Source organism: Opisthocomus hoazin, chromosome Z, assembly GCF_030867145.1.
Source record: "Opisthocomus hoazin isolate bOpiHoa1 chromosome Z, bOpiHoa1.hap1, whole genome shotgun sequence".
Taxonomy (NCBI): Eukaryota; Metazoa; Chordata; class Aves; order Opisthocomiformes; family Opisthocomidae; genus Opisthocomus; species Opisthocomus hoazin.
The window spans coordinates 4,313,707-4,331,519 of record NC_134454.1 but is presented as its reverse complement, the minus strand read 5'-3'; the positions used below and the strand labels follow the sequence as shown (position 1 = coordinate 4,331,519).

The following is a 17,813-nucleotide window of genomic DNA, read 5'->3' as shown; positions in this document are numbered from 1 at the left end:
GTAAGACAGAGCTATAGCTCAGCACAAATATGCACCCTTGAATGTACCCTACATCTGCCCACGACAGCCCGAAGGAAGGAAAACACATGCTTACCATCCTGCTCCATGGCGACTGGCAGTAATAAATCCCTTTGGGGAAGTTTATCTTCCTGCAACTACTCGACCTATTAAAGCACAAGGGCGGCACCGTATTAACCTTGAAAGACCAAATTCTTCCTCTGTAAACCATAAGGCAAGGAGATTCTTTCAAGCATAACAGTAATTTCTTGTGTCCTTAAAAAGTCCATAAAGGAATGAGTGCTAAAGAAGCCTTTTGTAATGCAACCAAATTTGGCTGGTGCTAGAAGAGAGGATCCACGCTTCTTTTCTAAATGCCAGCTACTTTGGCTTTTTACGTAATTACAAAGTCCTGCCACAGGTAGCCTACGCAATCAGCGGTGGCCTTTCCCAGAGAAAGATGTGGGACTGATTTCTCATGCAGCACAGCCATCAGACAACACTTCTGCCCCTCTGTTCGCTTCAAAAGTGGTCCTTGTTCAGCAGAAAATGCGGCACAAAGTGGGGTAAAACACACTCAGACTCTTCTGAGCTCTGGGTTTCCTCTGGATATGTATAAGCATACACACATATATATGTATAATTCCATCCATTTAGTGGGAATAAACATGAGCTTTTATATAAATAATAGACAAATAATATGCTATTTATTGTATTGAAGAGGTAGTTATTTGCTTCAGAACAAAGGTTACTTTTTTTTTAACTTGAGAATATTTCCATTAGAGATTACACCAATTCAGACTACTACACCAAGCAGATCACCTTGCACAGATATACTTTTTTCTTTCTACATCCTTGTTTTCAGCCACTCTACTTTTTCTAACTGTCTGCTTTTCCAGCTGAAGTTCTCTCATCATAACTTTCCAGGCAAAAGGGATTTCTTAAATTATTCGATCAAAATAAGAATGCTGTTCTGAAAAGTAGCAGGTGTGGGTTGGGAATACTTTGCTGCTGAATAACTGGTAAATTTTTCTTTGACAAGCAAAATGACTTTTATGTTCTGCAGAATGCTAGTTTACCTGAATTGAATAATAAGGCTCCTACCACATTAGAGGGACAACTCCTCTCCTCTTCTTTGACTACCCCCACTTTTTCAGCATTGTCTCCCCAGGACCGGGTAAATAAGTGAAATGCTCTGGCATCCCCTTATGACCTTGTAGTAAAAACACTAAAAAACTGAAACCGAATTATTGCTCATTTGCAGTACCACCCGGCTGCATTTCATACAGCAGAAACCTGAGCAGTATGAGAGTCCTCTTTGCATCTTTGCTACTTTTGCTCAAAACAGATTATAACGAAATACAGGGAAAAGTCAGATGGTCAGATATACTTCATCTTCTGGTTTGCAATGCATTAGCAATACAGAGATTTTCACCACATTGGCTTCCAAAGATAGCATAAATTCTGAAAAGCTGAAGTTTTGAAGTAGTAAATATTTTTGTATCGATGTGTGCTGTTGTTTAAATACTTAAAATCAACAGCGGAAATGTGAGACAGAGCTACGTCTGTTAATTCCATCACCTTATAAAAACCTCAATTAACTTTCAACACAGTTCAACCCATGTGAATGGGACAAAAGCTTTCAGCAACACTGGATTTCTGCTTTCTGAGGCTTCATAGTATTCCCTGGTGTACAAAACTGTACAGTGAGAAGTTAAAAGGTTTTTCATCTTCATTTTCAGACAGAGTCTGTTTCACATCCATCCACAGAAGTAAGAATCCTCTCTGAAGTGCATATGTGACAAACCTATAGCAACTGCAACAGTTGCTTGAACGTAAAGACAGTTGCTTTGGTTTTGTCTTTTGTTGGAGCCTTTTTGTACAAGAGAAGCAGTCAGCCCTGCCTGACAACGAGCCATCTGCGATCGGTGATGAGTACAAAGAAGGGTAAGCTGTAGTTCTAAGGACACATCAAGGAAACCAGGTGCTGAATATTAGTAGGTACACCTATTCTTCATGGTGTAAGACAAAATTCTGGGTTAACAACTGCATTTTAGAAAGCATTTGCTTGCAGTTACAAAACAAGCCCACATGAGAACGTACATATCCAGGACTCAACATGTGAAATGAAGCACACGTTTTGCATATTAGACTACTTGGACTTCACGAAGGTGTGATCTCCAGGGCTTGGGGGCCACTTCCATGACAGCGATCAGCTTCCTGAGAAGTTTTGCTTGTTGGGAAAATCCCAAGAGTCATGCCTAATCTCAGTGAGTGGGTAATAAGAGTTTGAGAATAATATATTCAGATTACAATTTCTCAGATGAGCAGGGGAAATTAACTTCTTTGTGGTATGAGATTGCTCCAGTTTGAAAGGACTAGTATTAATTTCATGCTGCTGAAAAAATGATCTCTCCTGTCATAAGGACATTTAATCTTTCCAATGTATACCTTGCAGAAAAAGTATAAAATAATTTTAACATTCTAATGTATTAAATACTTACAAAACAAATCTCAGGTGAACTGCATATATAACCATTCTCCAGCTGATAAACAAGTGGCTAATGGGATTAATAATGGGCTACAAAGTCTCCCATTTCCCAGCAGAAGTCCTCCTAAAATGGATGGGAGCTCAAAAAAGGTTATACTCCCATTGCACAAATCGTAGAAGTTCTGTTGCTCAACAGTGGATTCACTTTTCTGAGCTCTCAGACTTGTACTTTTTGGCTTCAGCTCTCAATGTAGCCTGCAGTTTGGGCACTTACACATGCAAATAATTGCATGCGCAGTTAAAGTGGCTGCAAATAGGAGACATCCAGCCTGAGATTTTCAATGCTCAGCTCAAAATATAAAACATAATAAAATGTTTATGATCCATGCATTTATTTAGAAGTTTGCATGTGCAAGCAGGTAATTAGATAATAAGTTACTACTGCTTGCATCTGTCATTTAAAAAGTCCAAACAAAAAAGAGTACCCGGAAAATATGACATTGCACTCACAGTTCTGAAAATCTGTCTGTCGATGAACATTAAATTCGCCATCTGGCTCTTGAGCCGTAGATGCCTTTGCAAACCCTCAAAAATCAGTTTTGTTTGGGCTTGTGCAGGATCCTGTGCACCAGATGGCACCTTTATTGAACTTGGCTCTCCAGTAGCTGGCCACAAATTACTATGTGCTTTATCAATGTTGTAAAAGTGTTTGTCATTAAAGGCAACTCTAGCTTACCTTTGAAGTTTGTTACTCCCTCTTGCTATGCAGAAATTAGTGCTTCTCCCTATCTGTCATGCAATTTGCATAAATGCCACTTATGAACTTTGAAAAAGTTGACATGAGAAAATATATGGCAAAAGCAACTGAAAAAATAAAACCCATAAACATGGTATTTGTTATGAGCTTCATATTAAAGTTATTAATGGAAAAAAAGAAAACAGGGTCAAAACTGTATTAGATAATACTGTATACATGGGAAATACCTACTATTTTTAAGTGTCTTTGTCCACTGAAATATGCTGAAAGAACAGCGAATTATTTTAAAGTATTTGGTCTACATTAGAGATAGGGATTACAGACATAACCCGAAGGAGCAATCTAGCAATGTAGTTGGAAAATAGAGTTGGTCCAGCAGGACTGTAAAGTCCTCGCTTTCCAGGAGTCTAGGTAATCACTGGGAAAAATTTTCATGTCATTATCACGTTAAATAAGACTCTTTTTTAAGCTTTACATGTGTTACTAGTGTATTAAAACAAAATATAGTTGTGGCTTACACAAAAATGCATTAAGGAAACATGATGAAAACCTTCTTCATTTCCAGCCTCAGTCATTTAATGAGTCAGTAAATGTTCTCCTTTCTCAGATCAAATGCCATCCACATGGAGACAGAGAAACATTAATTACAGGGAAACTTCAGAATAAGATCTAGCATTAAAAGGTTTACTGAAATGGCAGAAGACAAAGAGAAAAATGTCTAAAATACCAACAGAATGATCAAAGTCCACAGCACAGAAATAGTTAAAAAAACATACCGTAGTTGCTTTAAAGCAACTCAAATCATAAAGTAGTTGTGTTCCAGTTGCATCTCATGAACGAAAGGAATTGTTATCACTTAAAGTTACTAGTGATGACCTTTAAAACTAGGATTGCAGTTTTACTAAATGTATGTGCTTCCCTGGGATTACACTGGAATGTGTATTCACGTTTCACTGCAGTTTGTTACTAAAAGAAAAGCAGGCATCTTGCGGGTACTTATTCACATGTTATTTCCGATTTACCTTCAACAAACTACAACTGCAAGAATCATCCAACAGTAAGCTGCAGTGAATAATTATTGGATTTCCAGAAGGCAACCACGCCAAACTTGTTGGAGAGGGTGCAGGCAATGCACAAGAGGTGTAATCTGACCAGACAGGAGAAGAGGCACCATCTTGTCCTACCACCGTACACCACTGGAGGTTTGTCCATTTGCCACTTGGTGCTGTCTGAACTTGTGACAGGTAGCTCCCTGTCAGATATATGCTGCACTGGGGTTAGTTCACCACTGGATGTCCTGTAGCAGCTGAGCAGCCAGCATTGCTGACTTCCAAATCTGCTTCATATCTTGGCACGGTCCTAGCAAAGCCCTTGCTAGATGTGGGGGATCCAAGGATGAGGGACCATGGCAGGAGAAGGGAGTGCAAGTGCCTTGCAATCCTCCACCTCAACCTACACAACGTGTTTACTGAAAAGCAAAGAAGAAGCTGAACTCACTCAGCACTGGAGTAGGCAAAGATAAGAGAGAGCTTCTCCTCTTCCACCAGCCTCCAGCCCCAGTGCAGGCAGGACAACAAGCTGGTAACCTGGCTGTGGGAGACAAGGTCAGAAAACAGAGCAGAGCAGTGACCAAGAGGGTCATTCTGCACTCCTGCATATTAGCAGCTAGGTGTGCAAGATGGGGTGTGTTTGGATGGAAAAACTGCTCACAGAATCCCAGCACGGCAGGGGTTGGAAGGGCCCTCTGTGGGTCACCCAGTCCAACCCTCCTGCCGAAGCAGGGTCACCCAGAGCAGGCTGCACAGGACCAAGTCCAGGCGGGTCTGGAATATCTCCAGAGAAGGAGACACCACAGCCTCCCTGGGCAGCCTGTTCCAGGGCTCCGTCACCCTCAGAGTGAAGAAGTTCTTCCTCGTGTTCAGACGGAACTTCCTCGGCTTCAGTTTGTGCCCGCTGCCCCTTGTCCTGTCGCTGGGCACCACTGAAAAGAGTCTGGCCCCGTCCTCCTGACACCCACCCTGCAGATATTTAGAGGCATTTCTAAGGTCCCTTCTCAGCCTTCTCTTCTCCAGGCTGAACAAGCCCAGCTCCCTCAGCCTTTCTTCGTAGGAGAGATGCTCCAGTCCCCTCATCATCCTCGCAGCACCTCTGGCACACACACACGGGTGTTTCTCCAGGTCAAACCTGCGCACCGGCCGCAGCACCACAAAGCATCTCCCACCGTCCTACCTGAGGACCGCTCAAAAAGTGGCACGTCTCAGGGCACAGGGCTGTGCCTTCCTCCGCTGCTGATGCTCCCACCACGGTGTTAGTGCTGCGGAGGGAGACAGCATTCTCGAGCGTTAAGGAATAAAGTTATCATTTGCTTCTATGATTCTGTCTCTAGGGGCAGAAGATATGTTCAGAGCTATTTCTCCCTTTATCCTCCCAAATTCACTGGTTCTGTGGTAGTAGGGGGGACCACCACAGCCACAGGGCATCACTGAATGTGACAGTCATAAAGACTCAGTCAGTGCAAATAGTTTTTTCCTTCCTGCCCTCTTTCCCAAATGTGCTTTAAGTTTGGATTAATGCAGCCACAGGGGAGTTGGATAATGGATGCAGACCAACAAGGAGCAGCAGATGGCCTTGTCGTTTATCCAGCACGCAGGTGATCAGCAGCCCTGGGAGAGGCAAGGAACGGGGAGAGCAGACAAGGAACGAGGTAGACTCAGGAAATTCTGCTCAAGCAGGTGCTCTGTAGCTTTGGGGATGGGCAATACGAGAGTGGAATCAGTCACTTCTGACAAGGTGGTAGTTGTTTTGGGGGCCAAACCAAAATCAAAACGAAAATAAAAATAAAAATAAATAAAATAAAAAATAAAATAAAATAAAATAAAATAAAATAAAATAAAATAAAATAAAATAAAATAAAATAAAACAAAATCAAATCAAAACAAAACAAAACAAAACAAAACAACTCAAAACAACACAAAACAAAACAAAACAAAACAAAACAAAACAAATAAAATAAAATAAAATAAAATAAAATAAAATAAAATAAAATAATTTTTTTAAAAACCCATAAGCTTACAATAGTGAATACTCAGTTGAAGAAACTAGTAATGACAGCTACAAAGATGGATCCTAGTACTGAGGAGGACTTCAGAGATAAGATATAAAGATAAAAATAGCTCTGCAGCATCAGAGACAAATATTGGAACTTCAGGGTTGTGATGAAAGTATTATTACTCTAGGAGTGCTACAAGGGGCCAAGAGCAAACCGTCTGCACTGCGGCTTGAAACACGGGTTCGCAAAGCCTGCAAAGTAGCAGTCAAATAAAATTGCAGCTGAAAGGATACATCAGAACAAAAACTTTATTAGACTGCACTCTGTTAGAGTACAGTTACACAGTCACAGAAACCTCTTTTGATGCTCAGAGCTGCCAGAAAATTGAAAAAAAATAAGTATGGAAACAGCCAAATTGAAAAAAATAAGCACAGAGACAGCCAAGTATTCTTTTACTTAGGTAACCCTACAGGCAGTTATGAGAAAAAGGCTGAATTTACAGACAACCAAGGCACTAAAACTCTCAGTCAAAATTAAGAACCAAGACATTTTTTAGCTTCATACCAGAGAGCTTTCTATGTCCTTAGACGTGGAAACAGCTTAAAAAATACGACCCAGAGGAAATATCAGGCAGCTACATACAACCAGATTTATAGTTTGCACAAGCAGTATAACACAGCTACTAAATTCAGTCTTGCTCCAAGAAATTCAAAACCTGACAACACCAGTAGAAATGCAGAGAACAGTTTTCCTAGAAGTTTTTGCAAAGAAGGGGGAAAAAAGTTACGCAGAATACTAATTACTGTATTAGGAAACCTTGGGTAGCCTCAAGGAAATAGTAAAGTGGTTTAGGAAAAAAACAGCAGTGAAGTATTTCGGGAAATGCAGAGCAGATGGGTAGATAAACAAGGACGGTCCAGGGCTAGTACACTGTCGGATCGCAGTACGCTCAGACTGAAAGGCAGTAGACAGAGGTATTTGAGGTCAAGCAACACAGACAAACAGATATTGTACTGAACTCATAAAAATAACTCTAGAAGGCTAGACAAGATGTGGGTTTAGGATTGACTTAATTGTGTCTCAGACCGATACTCCAGAAGTCCAGCAGTCAGCAAGTGTTGCTTATTACTTAAAATGCAGTACTTGACTGGCCTTATATAAGGCATGATAGAAGACCAAACAAAAAGCTCCAAAGACTGAAGAAAGAAATAGTTACATTCTGTGCCTGAAATCACTATGGTCTACGGAGCAATTAATCTGGGAAAAGAGTCTGTACAATACATAGATGTAAGTCATACATTCAAAACCAGAAAGAGTCATAATAAGAGTTTATGTAGACTGTTTCCTTTATTATTAACACTTCCAGAATAGAAGGGAAACAAAGAAGCTATTTGTAGGAGAAATTATAATTAACGGAGCTTGACATTTTGGTGATTGAAATAACAGAAAAAGGCAGTATGATTCAGATTACACTCATATATATTTTTATATGTAAGCACAAATGATTCTCCAATAAGCTTTCTTCCTTTCCCACTCTTCCTAATGCTGGTGCTAGGATGGAGGAGGACACGGAGGAGACCACATGAGTCCTCCGCAGTCTCTCATTTCAGCTGGAATTGAAATTGCCTACTGTATCACAGGACACCGCTGCCATTTGAGGAATCAGGAGGCAGTTCTAAATGAAGGTTAAAGGAAAGGTGAAAGGCAATCACAAAGCTTATATCCTCTTGGGATCTTGAGAGCTTACAAAACATAAAGGCTATTGGGAGTGGAGATGATTTTAAGCAGAGATGAGCTGTGAATAAGTAGAAGTTTAAGAGAGAAAAAACCCCATTAGTTTCTGCAAATTTGTTCAACGGTAGTTGATAATAGGTGAAGTGTATTGACTGTAAAGATCACTAAAGGTTTTAGGTATTGCAGTACTTGGAACTCTCATTTATGATGCATGTAGTCAGTTCCCCGTAAAACTGTACAAGGTCAACAGGAGACACCAGAAAGAACAAGCAGGAATGGAAAAACAGGCTTACCACTGGTGATGCTTCCACACAGATGTGAAAGCCAGCAAGGACTATTGCCAGAAAGATCCACTCTGAACGTCTGAGGTGCTTAAGATGAAGACGAACATACAGAGATGCCTTTTTGACCAAAGGGTAAAAGAACAGTATAGTGACAAATGGTAAACTGTTCTAAGAATATTTAAGAGGCACTGTGTTAGGCTGGTTAAGAAACCAGGCAGGATCTGAAGGATGAGATGCTTAGCAACAGAAAATGCTATAATAAGACGAATATGGAGAGTATCTGCAGTTTTAAAACTCATTTTCTGGTATTTATTTCATTGCTAATGTTAAATAAATGGTGTTCTGTTTCTAAGAAGACTCTCAACTCAGTGGCTACTGTGCGTGCCAAGGAAGGAAATAAAGCAGCCTGAACGTCATGCCTGGAGAGACACAGGAGTTATGGGGAGACAGGTCCCAGCCAAAGAATCATGCACTTTCCCTGAAAGCTAGGCAAAGGCCTAAAAGCAACCCCATTACAAAGAGCTTTCAGAGGGACTGAAAGCGGAAGGAGCTACAGCTGGCTCGGTAACCCTGACTGATGCTGAAGGAAACACCAAAACCTGTCCCAGTGAAAACACTGAGGAGCAGTGGAAACATTTCAAGGTTTGTCCACTGATCTAACAGGGTATGAACATGGAATTTTGTAATGATATACAACTACTTGGGTCAATCAGCAAAGCTAACTTTAAAAGTCAACATGACTATTAGTTGCGAATCATAAGGACTGGTGGATTTCACAATACAGGAATAAGAAAAGAAGGTTGAAGTTGAGACGGAGCACAGAACAGAACAGGAAAATTAGTGGGCGTATTTTGTTGTGCAACACCACTGGTCATACTAGCAAATAAGAATTAGACTAGTAGAAGAGGCCAAAATAGTTAATACTATCAATTCCTGAAGATACTACAAGAATTTAAGGATATATATTTTTTCTATAAATGTTTGTTCATATGATCCAACCATCTCAGACACAAAATAAAATAGGCAGAGGGTACTTTTAAATGTTGCATCAAATGTAGATTCGCTTGTCAATGTTTATATGTATTAACTGAGGAAATACTGAAGATGTCAGACAAATTTAGAATAAAATTGAAGCTTTATAAAAATCCTAGGTTAATTTTACAATCTAGCATGGACATTATTGCAATGTAGTACTAGCGTTAATGATGAAAAAGTGACTCAAAACTCACTTAAAGAGCTGTGTATTAAGTGGTGCAGATTGGAAGGGGAAAAATACCTGCTGACATCAGAGGGAACACCATGTCTCCATGCTTGGTCCTCTAGCAGGAGTAGCGCGCTACTTCCCAGCTATGAGAATGTCTTACTGGGTTTCTCACCATTGTGTGTAGACCAGCATATGGTCTGACTACATGGTCTGGAGTGCTGCACGTGGATTACGCTGCGCTCATGCTGCACCTTCGTACCGAGCCGTGACTCAGCTTCTCCCTCCCTTTAGTCCGAGGAGCTGCATTAGACCTTCCCGCACATGTTGTCAGCAGAGCTGTGTCAGGCACCAGCACCAACGATTAAACAAATAGCTAGGGAACATTAGCAGAAGGCCAGCAATATGGTTAAAATAGTAGAGACAAAGATGCGCATGAGATGAAGGGAAATCAATCTCCAGTAAATTGGCTCAAGTTCTTGTAACAGTGCGACCCGTAATCATCGTGGTACTTTGCTAGCATAGGAAAAAGGTTATTTCACTTCAGGAAAAAATTTCGAAGCCTGCACTGTCCTACGTTAATGGCTGAATCTCTATTTCATTACTATACCCCAAAAACTCAATAGCTGGTTAAAAATACTCAAAACTGCAGTAAACGATGAAGCATTTTGCAGAGCTAAATTGCGATTGGCTTTGTGAGATGCTTGTTTTGTCAAATTAGAAGAGCCATATGTGGCAGGAGCATAATTATCTGTATAAAATCCAAGAAGATATGTACTCATTACTGTGTACTTGTGGGTGAAGACAGGACTTGTAGTACTGCCTATAGCTAAGGTTGCCTGAAGCGTCAAATCGTATGACAGGGCTTCAATACTTTTAAAATTTCAAAGCCCTTAGCTGTTCTGGCTACAATGCTCTATACCTGATTTCTGTCTCATAATGAATCCCAATTAGAAAATTTCAGCTAAAAATACTTCAGCCACGGACAAGAGGAGTTAAAGAACATGTGGTTGTCTGCATAACGCGAAGCTTCTTAAAACAAGCTGGGGAGAAGTTGCCTGAGATATTGCTTATCTTGCAAAGACCTGAAATTCACCAGCGGGTTGCGTATGTCCCATTGTTACTATAGGGGAAAAAACCATCAAAAAACAATTATCAAGCCTGTGCTTAAAAACTGCATTGTACACAAGAACTTTGCCATTTGAAACACAACTCAGATGAAAAAACAGATGCACATTCACAGTAGTTCAGAGTGAAGAGACACTGAGAAAGAATAAGGCTAAAGAACATCAGTGAACATGTGCAAATGGTGTTAAAATGTGGTTCCAGGCTGAGAAGACCAAAATCATGTTCAGCCTTTGAGACTAAGGCCACCTCCAGTCATATGTTGCTCCATAGTTGTCTGGTATGTATTTCAATATATGACCATCTTTGCTGTATTTTAGATTCTGAGTGATGGGAGAAGGGAGGGTGTTTCAAAAGGAGGACTTCACTAAAAAATTGAGTGTATTTCCAAATGTAAATACATACAGATAATGATCTAAACACCAGAAGGTATAAAGAAACATTTTTTCAAGAAATAACCAAAACCTAACCAAGAGATTTCTATTTGATCTAAATTACTGGAGAAATTTGGGGGCTTTGGGTCAGTCTGCAGAGTGGTAGAAAATATTGTTTTTAAAAAGCACAGTGCTTAGCATTGAGCGGTACATTTGTTTCATCAGTTTAAATTAAACTAATTAGAGTAATGACATATATAGATAGATCAAATACAGTTCTGAGGAGATTGATAGTTGCTTTCCTCAGAAAATGTTCTTCCTTCTTGACATGCATAATTGATATGTTGGAAATGAAAAAAAAATCCTCTACTATGAATCTCCTTGGTTTCGTGTTTGAAATACTGGATCATCCTTTTTTTTGTTCCTTTTGGTTTTATGTTCTGTTTTGTTTTAGCTCATGAAACATTGAAGCAATAAGGCATAAAGAAATGTTTTCAGATATCCTTCTTTTATTTCTAAGGTTACTAAAATCTTATTTGTACTTTCTGAAGAGTGTCATTCCCATCTGTAAAGGTGTTACATCCATATTCTTGTAAAATGTTGAGATTTCCATTTGAATGTTGCTTGAAGTCTTGCTGTGATCTTTCTGCCAGGTTCAGCTTCAACTTTAATAAACGAATATAGCTCAGAGAATTCAATGTGCAGAATGACTCATTTTATTATAAAACTGTTTATGGTGAATTGATTTGAATTAATGCTAGAATAATCCCACTCTGCCTGTTACAGTGCGGCCGTATACTGCCTTGTGGTCCCAGAACCACTTCTCCCCCAGGACAATGAGTGTTTCTGCAACCAAACAGCCTAAGCTACTTTGACCTTTTTCTTTTATAAGCAAATCTACTTTCTGGTTGGATAAAACGGGCACAAATTAGGCGGATTTGGAAAGGATGATGTAACGACACAATTTCAATGTAAGAAAAGCTTACGCTGGCTTTTGTGCAAAAAGATTCAGGAGGCCTTCCAGCGTGTTACTTGGGACCACTCAGTGCAGGGGTCACAAAAACACAGCACAAGCGGAACTGAAAAAAGCAGTCTGCCGTACGGCGGCCTGTGCCCACTCTTCCCAGACGAGGAGCTCCCACGCGGTGTTGCACTCACGAGACTAGCTGCTGTGGCAAATATATCCACACAAAATAAAAATTTGCAGGTCTTTTTTTAGTAGGAAAATGTGATCACTGCTGAAAATAACTGTCATTTAAAGATATGAGAGTAGTTCAGTATTTTGTCGAATAAGCAGTTCTTCTGGATACGATGCTGTATCCTTCCTATACCTGTTGGCTTTGTGGAAACAGTATTCCATAACTTTTCCATAACTTAATAGGAGTTACTCTTCATTTGAAATGCTGCTTATTTTAGAGCTGTTTAAACTCTAATGTGAAAATAGGGAGTAAAACACAAGGCAGACACATATATTGAAATGCTTCTTTAGATAGCCTTTGTCAAGCTCCCCAGTATAGACGAAGAACCAAGTCCATCTTTTTTACTCTTTTGACTCCTGCCCGTTATTTAAACTCATTATTTACAGGAAAGCAAACCTTTCAAAGAGGCTCCTTTTCAGTACATTTATTCTTTGATTTACATACGTCAGAAATTGAGACACGTAAGGTTCCTCCAGGACTTGATTCTTTTGAGCTTTGCTATCTGATGCTTTTACTTTTAGGTGGTTAGAACCTGATTATCTGTATTCACTTCCAGGGATCAAAGTAGGTTGACTTATCTGTGATTTTCCTTCTTTTTTTTTTTTTTATACATATTTTTTGGACTATGACTATGTTTGGCTTTTTCAGTCCTGAAACACCACTTCTCTGACAGGTCTTCTCAAAAACAATCTCCAGTGGTTCAGAGGTTGTTTTGGCTACTTTCCCAAATATTGTAGACTGAATTCCCAAGACTGGTAATTTGAAAACATCCATTTTACCTCACTATTCTTAATTTGTATCCTTCCTGTTCAGTTCAGCAAAAGTTATACTGTCACGCGCCTGGAGGCGAACTTTTTGGGGAAAATTGAATCAGAATACAGATGTCCAAGTCCTCAATGTTGTAAAGAAGCGACTTTTGAAATGAAACCCCAAAGTACACTGCAGAAAGGTGTGGCTTTGCAAGAATATGCAAGAAATACTTATTTTGCCTAAGCTTGTTTCAAGGATGTGGCAACCTTTCCTAAAAGTTGCGTCAGGGGAGGTTTAGATTGAATATCGGGAAAAATGTCTTTACTGGAAGAGTGGTCAGGTGTTGGACCAGGCTGCTCAGGGCAGTGGTGATATCCCCATCCCTGGAGGGGTTCAAAACCCGTGTGGATGTGGCACTTGGGGATATGGTTTAGCAGGAGTGGGGGTGTTGGGGTGACGGCTGGACTTGACGGTGTTAGAGGTCTTTTCCAACCTATGGTTCTATGATTCTGTAAAATAATCCTGCTGCTATTATTTAAATTAAGAAAGAAAGTTTAGCTAGTACTAAGCATGCAAAAATGCAGTGACGGGACATGCTATGATGAGAAAATGATGTCATTATTATAATTCTCTTTCATTTTTGGAGAAAAATGTGAGGTGGCTGCAGTGAGGCGGGGGTTGGTCTCTTCTCCCAGGTAACCAGAGACAGGACGAGAAGCAATGACCTCAAGCTGCATCAGAGGAGGTTCAGATTGGATATTGGGAAAAACTTCTTTGCTGAAGGAGTGGTCAGGCGTTGGAGCTGGCTGCCCAGGGCAGTGGGGGAGTCCCCATCCCTGGAGGGGTTCAAAACCCGTGTGGATGTGGCACTTGGGGACACGGTTTAGCAGGCGTGGGGGTGATGGGTTGATGGCTGGACTTGGTGACCTCAGAGGTCTTCTCCAACCTTAGGGATCCCGTGACGAGCTGAGGCTGTTCCACCTCCCGTTCCCGGCGGAACGCGCCCTCCGCCGCCCGGCCCGCTGCTCCCCGCTCGTCCCCGCCGACCCCCGCAGCCCTCGTCTCCCCCCGCAGCGCAGCTGCGCTCCCGGCGGGGCCGCGGAGGGGGCTCCGTCCTCCCCCGGCCGTCAGGAGCTGGGAGGGGGGCGGCGCGGTCGAACCCCGGCGGCGGTTGCCGCTCCGTCCCGCCCCGCACGCCGGGCTCCGGCGGGCTGTGCCGCTGCCGCTCCCTCAGCCGCCGCGGGAGGAGGAGGAGGAGGATGGAGCCGGGCAAGGAGCCCCGGCCGGCCGGCGGGGAGAAGCCCGGCGAGCCCGAGCCGGCCGCGTCCTTCCAGGCCCGGCTGTGGAAGAACCTGCAGCTGGGGGGCAAGGGCCGGAGCGGCGGCGGGCGGGCGGCGGCCGAGCGCCGCACTGCGGACCCCCCCGCCCCGCCGGCGGCCGGCGGCAAGGCGGACCCTCCGCCCGGCGCCAAGCGGAGCGGCTTCAAGCGGCGGAGGCAGGTGCTGGACCGCGTCTTCTCCTCCTCCCAGCCCAACCTCTGCTGCTCGGCCGCCGAGCCCCTGGAAGCGGGCGGCGAGTCCGCCTCCGCCCTGCGCCGGCTGCGGGAGCACCTGCTCCCCCAGGGCAAGGGCCCGCCGCCCGGCCGCCGGGAGGGCCCCGCCGCCGGTGATGAGGGGCCGCGGGGCGGGAAGGAGGGGCGGCGGCCCGGCGCGCACCTGTCCCATCAGAAGAGCTCCTCGCTGCCCAGCGCTGCCTGCCTGGAGCAGCTGCTGCAGGGCTCGCCCGGCGCCGGCGGGAGGAAGGAGCGGCCGCCGGAGGACGGTGACGGCAGCACGGTGAGTGGCCGGCCCCCGGGGCGGCGAGGGTCGTCTGTGGGTGACCGGGCTGAGGGAAGGCGTCCCCGGGACCAGAGCTTCGTGCCCGAGTGGCCTCCCTCACGCCGTCCGTGGGTCACTGGGACATGGCAAGGTGTCCCGGGGGCTGAGATTTCATGTCCGGAGCTCCCTCACACCGTCTGTGGGTAACTGTGCTGAGGGAAGGTGTCCCAGGGGCTGGGGCTTTGTGCCTGAGTGGGCTCCCTCATGTCATCTGTGGGTCACTGGGACATGGAAAGGTGTCCCGGGGGCTGAGGTTTCATGCCCAGGTTGACTCCGTCGTGCTGTCCGTGGGTGACCGGGCTGAGGGAAGGTGTCCCAGGGGCTGGAGCTTCGTGCTCGAGTGGCCTCCCTCATGTCATCTGTGGGTCACTGGGACATGGAAAGGTGTCCCGGGGGCTGAAGTTTCATGTCCGGAGCTCCCTCACGCCGTCCGTGAGTCACTGGGACAAGCAAAGATGTCCCGGGGGCTGAGGTTTCATGCCCGGGTGGGATCTCTCGCACCGTCCGTGGGTGACCGGGCTGAGGAAAGGTGTCCCAGGGGCTGAGGTTTCATGTCTGGAGCTCCCTCATGCCGTCCGTGGGTCACTGGGACATGGAAAGGTGTCCCGGGGGCTGAGGTTTCATGTCCGGAGCTCCCTCATGCTGTCCGTGGGTCACTGGGACAAGGAAAGGTGTCCCAGGGGCTGGGGCTTCGTGCCTGAGTGGGCTCCCTCATGTCATCTGTGGGTCACTGGGACATGGAAAGGTGTCCCGGGGCTGAGGTTTCATGCCCAAGTGGGCTCCCTCACGCCGTCCGTGGATTATCAGGCTGAGGGAAGGCGTCCCAGGGGCCGGAGCTTCGTGCCTGAGTAGGTTCCCTCATGTCATCTGTGGATCACTGGGATATGGAAAGTTGTCCCAGGGGCTGAGGTTTCATGCCCAAGTGGGCTCCCTGACGCCATCCGTGGATGACCGGGCTGAGGAAAGGTGTCCCAGGGGCTGAGGTTTCATGTCTGGAGCTCCCTCATGCCGTCCGTGGGTCACTGGGACATGGAAAGGTGTCCCGGGGGCTGAGGTTTCATGTCCGGAGCTCCCTCATGCTGTCCGTGGGTCACTGGGACAAGGAAAGGTGTCCCAGGGGCTGGGGCTTCGTGCCTGAGTGGGCTCCCTCATGTCATCTGTGGGTCACTGGGACATGGAAAGGTGTCCCGGGGCTGAGGTTTCATGCCCAAGTGGGCTCCCTCACGCCGTCCGTGGATTATCAGGCTGAGGGAAGGCGTCCCAGGGGCCGGAGCTTCGTGCCTGAGTAGGTTCCCTCATGTCATCTGTGGATCACTGGGATATGGAAAGTTGTCCCAGGGGCTGAGGTTTCATGCCCAAGTGGGCTCCCTGACGCCATCCGTGGATGACCGGGCTGAGGAAAGGTGTCCCGGGGCTGAGGTTTCATGCCCAAGTGGGCTCCCTCACGCTGTCCGTGGGTTATCAGGCTGAGGGAAGGTGTCCCAGGGGCTGGAGCTTCGTGCCCGAGTGGCCTCCCTCACGCCATCTGTGAGTCACTTGGACAAGGAAAGGCGTCCTGGGGCTGAGGTTTCATGCCCAGGGCTCCCTCGCCCTCCCGCCTTTCCCCGGAGGCACCGGGCATCCCTGGCAGAGCCCCTTGCTCCTGGCTTCCATCCTTGACCCCTCCAGCGCCACTTTTGCTCTGGTCACCTCCGCTTTTTCCCTCGCCTGCTAGTGCAAATTTTAATTATTACTTGTTTTAATTTCTGCAGCACACCGGAACAGCAATCACTAGTGAGAATTTAATAGGTGGTAGATAATTGGCAGGACGTACCGGGCGCCGTCGGTTTGGGCTGGTGAAACAGTTGTTCTTCCCTCGGCACTGGGGGAAGGCGACGTACAAAGCCATAGCTCTTCCGACTGCCAGTTTTGAAATTAAGTGGTGAAGCTGGTGTTGATAGGGGCTGCTGAATCTTGGAATAAATTTCTTGCGAGGAAAGTGCAAAACATATGAGTCATTCTGGAGTTTGTGTAATTCTAAGCAGTCATCCACTTTTTGCAGGAGTAGTTGACTAATACGTATTATTATATATTGTCTTCTGTCATAATTAGGGGGAGATGAGTAACTGAAGTAAAAGCCATGCTCTGCTTGTTGTCAAAAAGAAGCCGTATCAACGTGTTTGGCTTCTGTCAGGGCTGCGGAACCCGTGGTCGTGGTCCAGCAAAGAGCGGTGCTGGCTCTGCGAGGACTTGCAAGCGTCCCATGAGGTCAGCGGGACTTTCATGTTCCTCTGCAGAGTTCAGCCCTCTTCTGCCAGTGTGGGACCTTGACCTAACCCTGCGCCTGAGTCCCACGGGGTTGTTTTGGGGATAAGCACACTGCTGACGTGAAGGACGTGTGGTTATCCCTTGTGAAAAATCACACGTGTTTTCGGTCGTTGCTTCTTCTGTGGGGTTATTTTCATGGCATTTCCCTTCAGTGGTCAGTCCCGTTCTCTCCTCACCCTTGGCTCACAAAAATGCATGGCACATTGTAAGTGTTATTGTTCAGGACTACAGGATATTCTTCTGTTCTAAAGACTGCTACATCTAGCAATTAATAAATACGAAAATGTGCGTTCTGCTGTTGTGTTCAGCAAAGAAACGAAACATTTATTTACAAAACTTGTCAATTGTTACTCAGTTGTGAGGGCATTACTCTTGTTTTGAACAAGGTACAGTCATAACATTTGGAAGCAATACTGCTAATCAAAACAAAGTGGTACCCAAGCTTTCTAACACTTGTCTTTAATTAGCAGGATTATGGCCAATTCCTCCAAGCAGTTTCTAGTATTAACTTGGGCTGTGTCTGCATACCAAAACTGCTGGTTTTGATATTAAATAAAGCTTGTTATGTCCCTTGCATGTTGGTGGAGTTTGCAGAGCTGCTGATCATGATCTTTGTTTCGGAGGGATGATTTGAAACAGCTGTTCTGCTATTCCATAATCAGCACATC

At 44.8% G+C, this 17,813-nt stretch overlaps 1 protein-coding gene across 1 annotated transcript in view; it reads left to right on the top strand.

Moving 5' to 3' along the window:
* The first annotated feature begins 14,122 nt into the window (after positions 1-14,122).
* Positions 14,123-17,813, top strand: part of MCTP1 (multiple C2 and transmembrane domain containing 1) — a 311,022-nt gene continuing 307,331 nt past the window's right edge. The window contains exon 1 of the mRNA XM_075411266.1: positions 14,123-14,796. Within this exon, the coding sequence (XP_075267381.1) occupies positions 14,221-14,796 (576 nt within the window). The 5' untranslated portion in view covers positions 14,123-14,220. The remainder of the gene's footprint in view (positions 14,797-17,813) is intronic.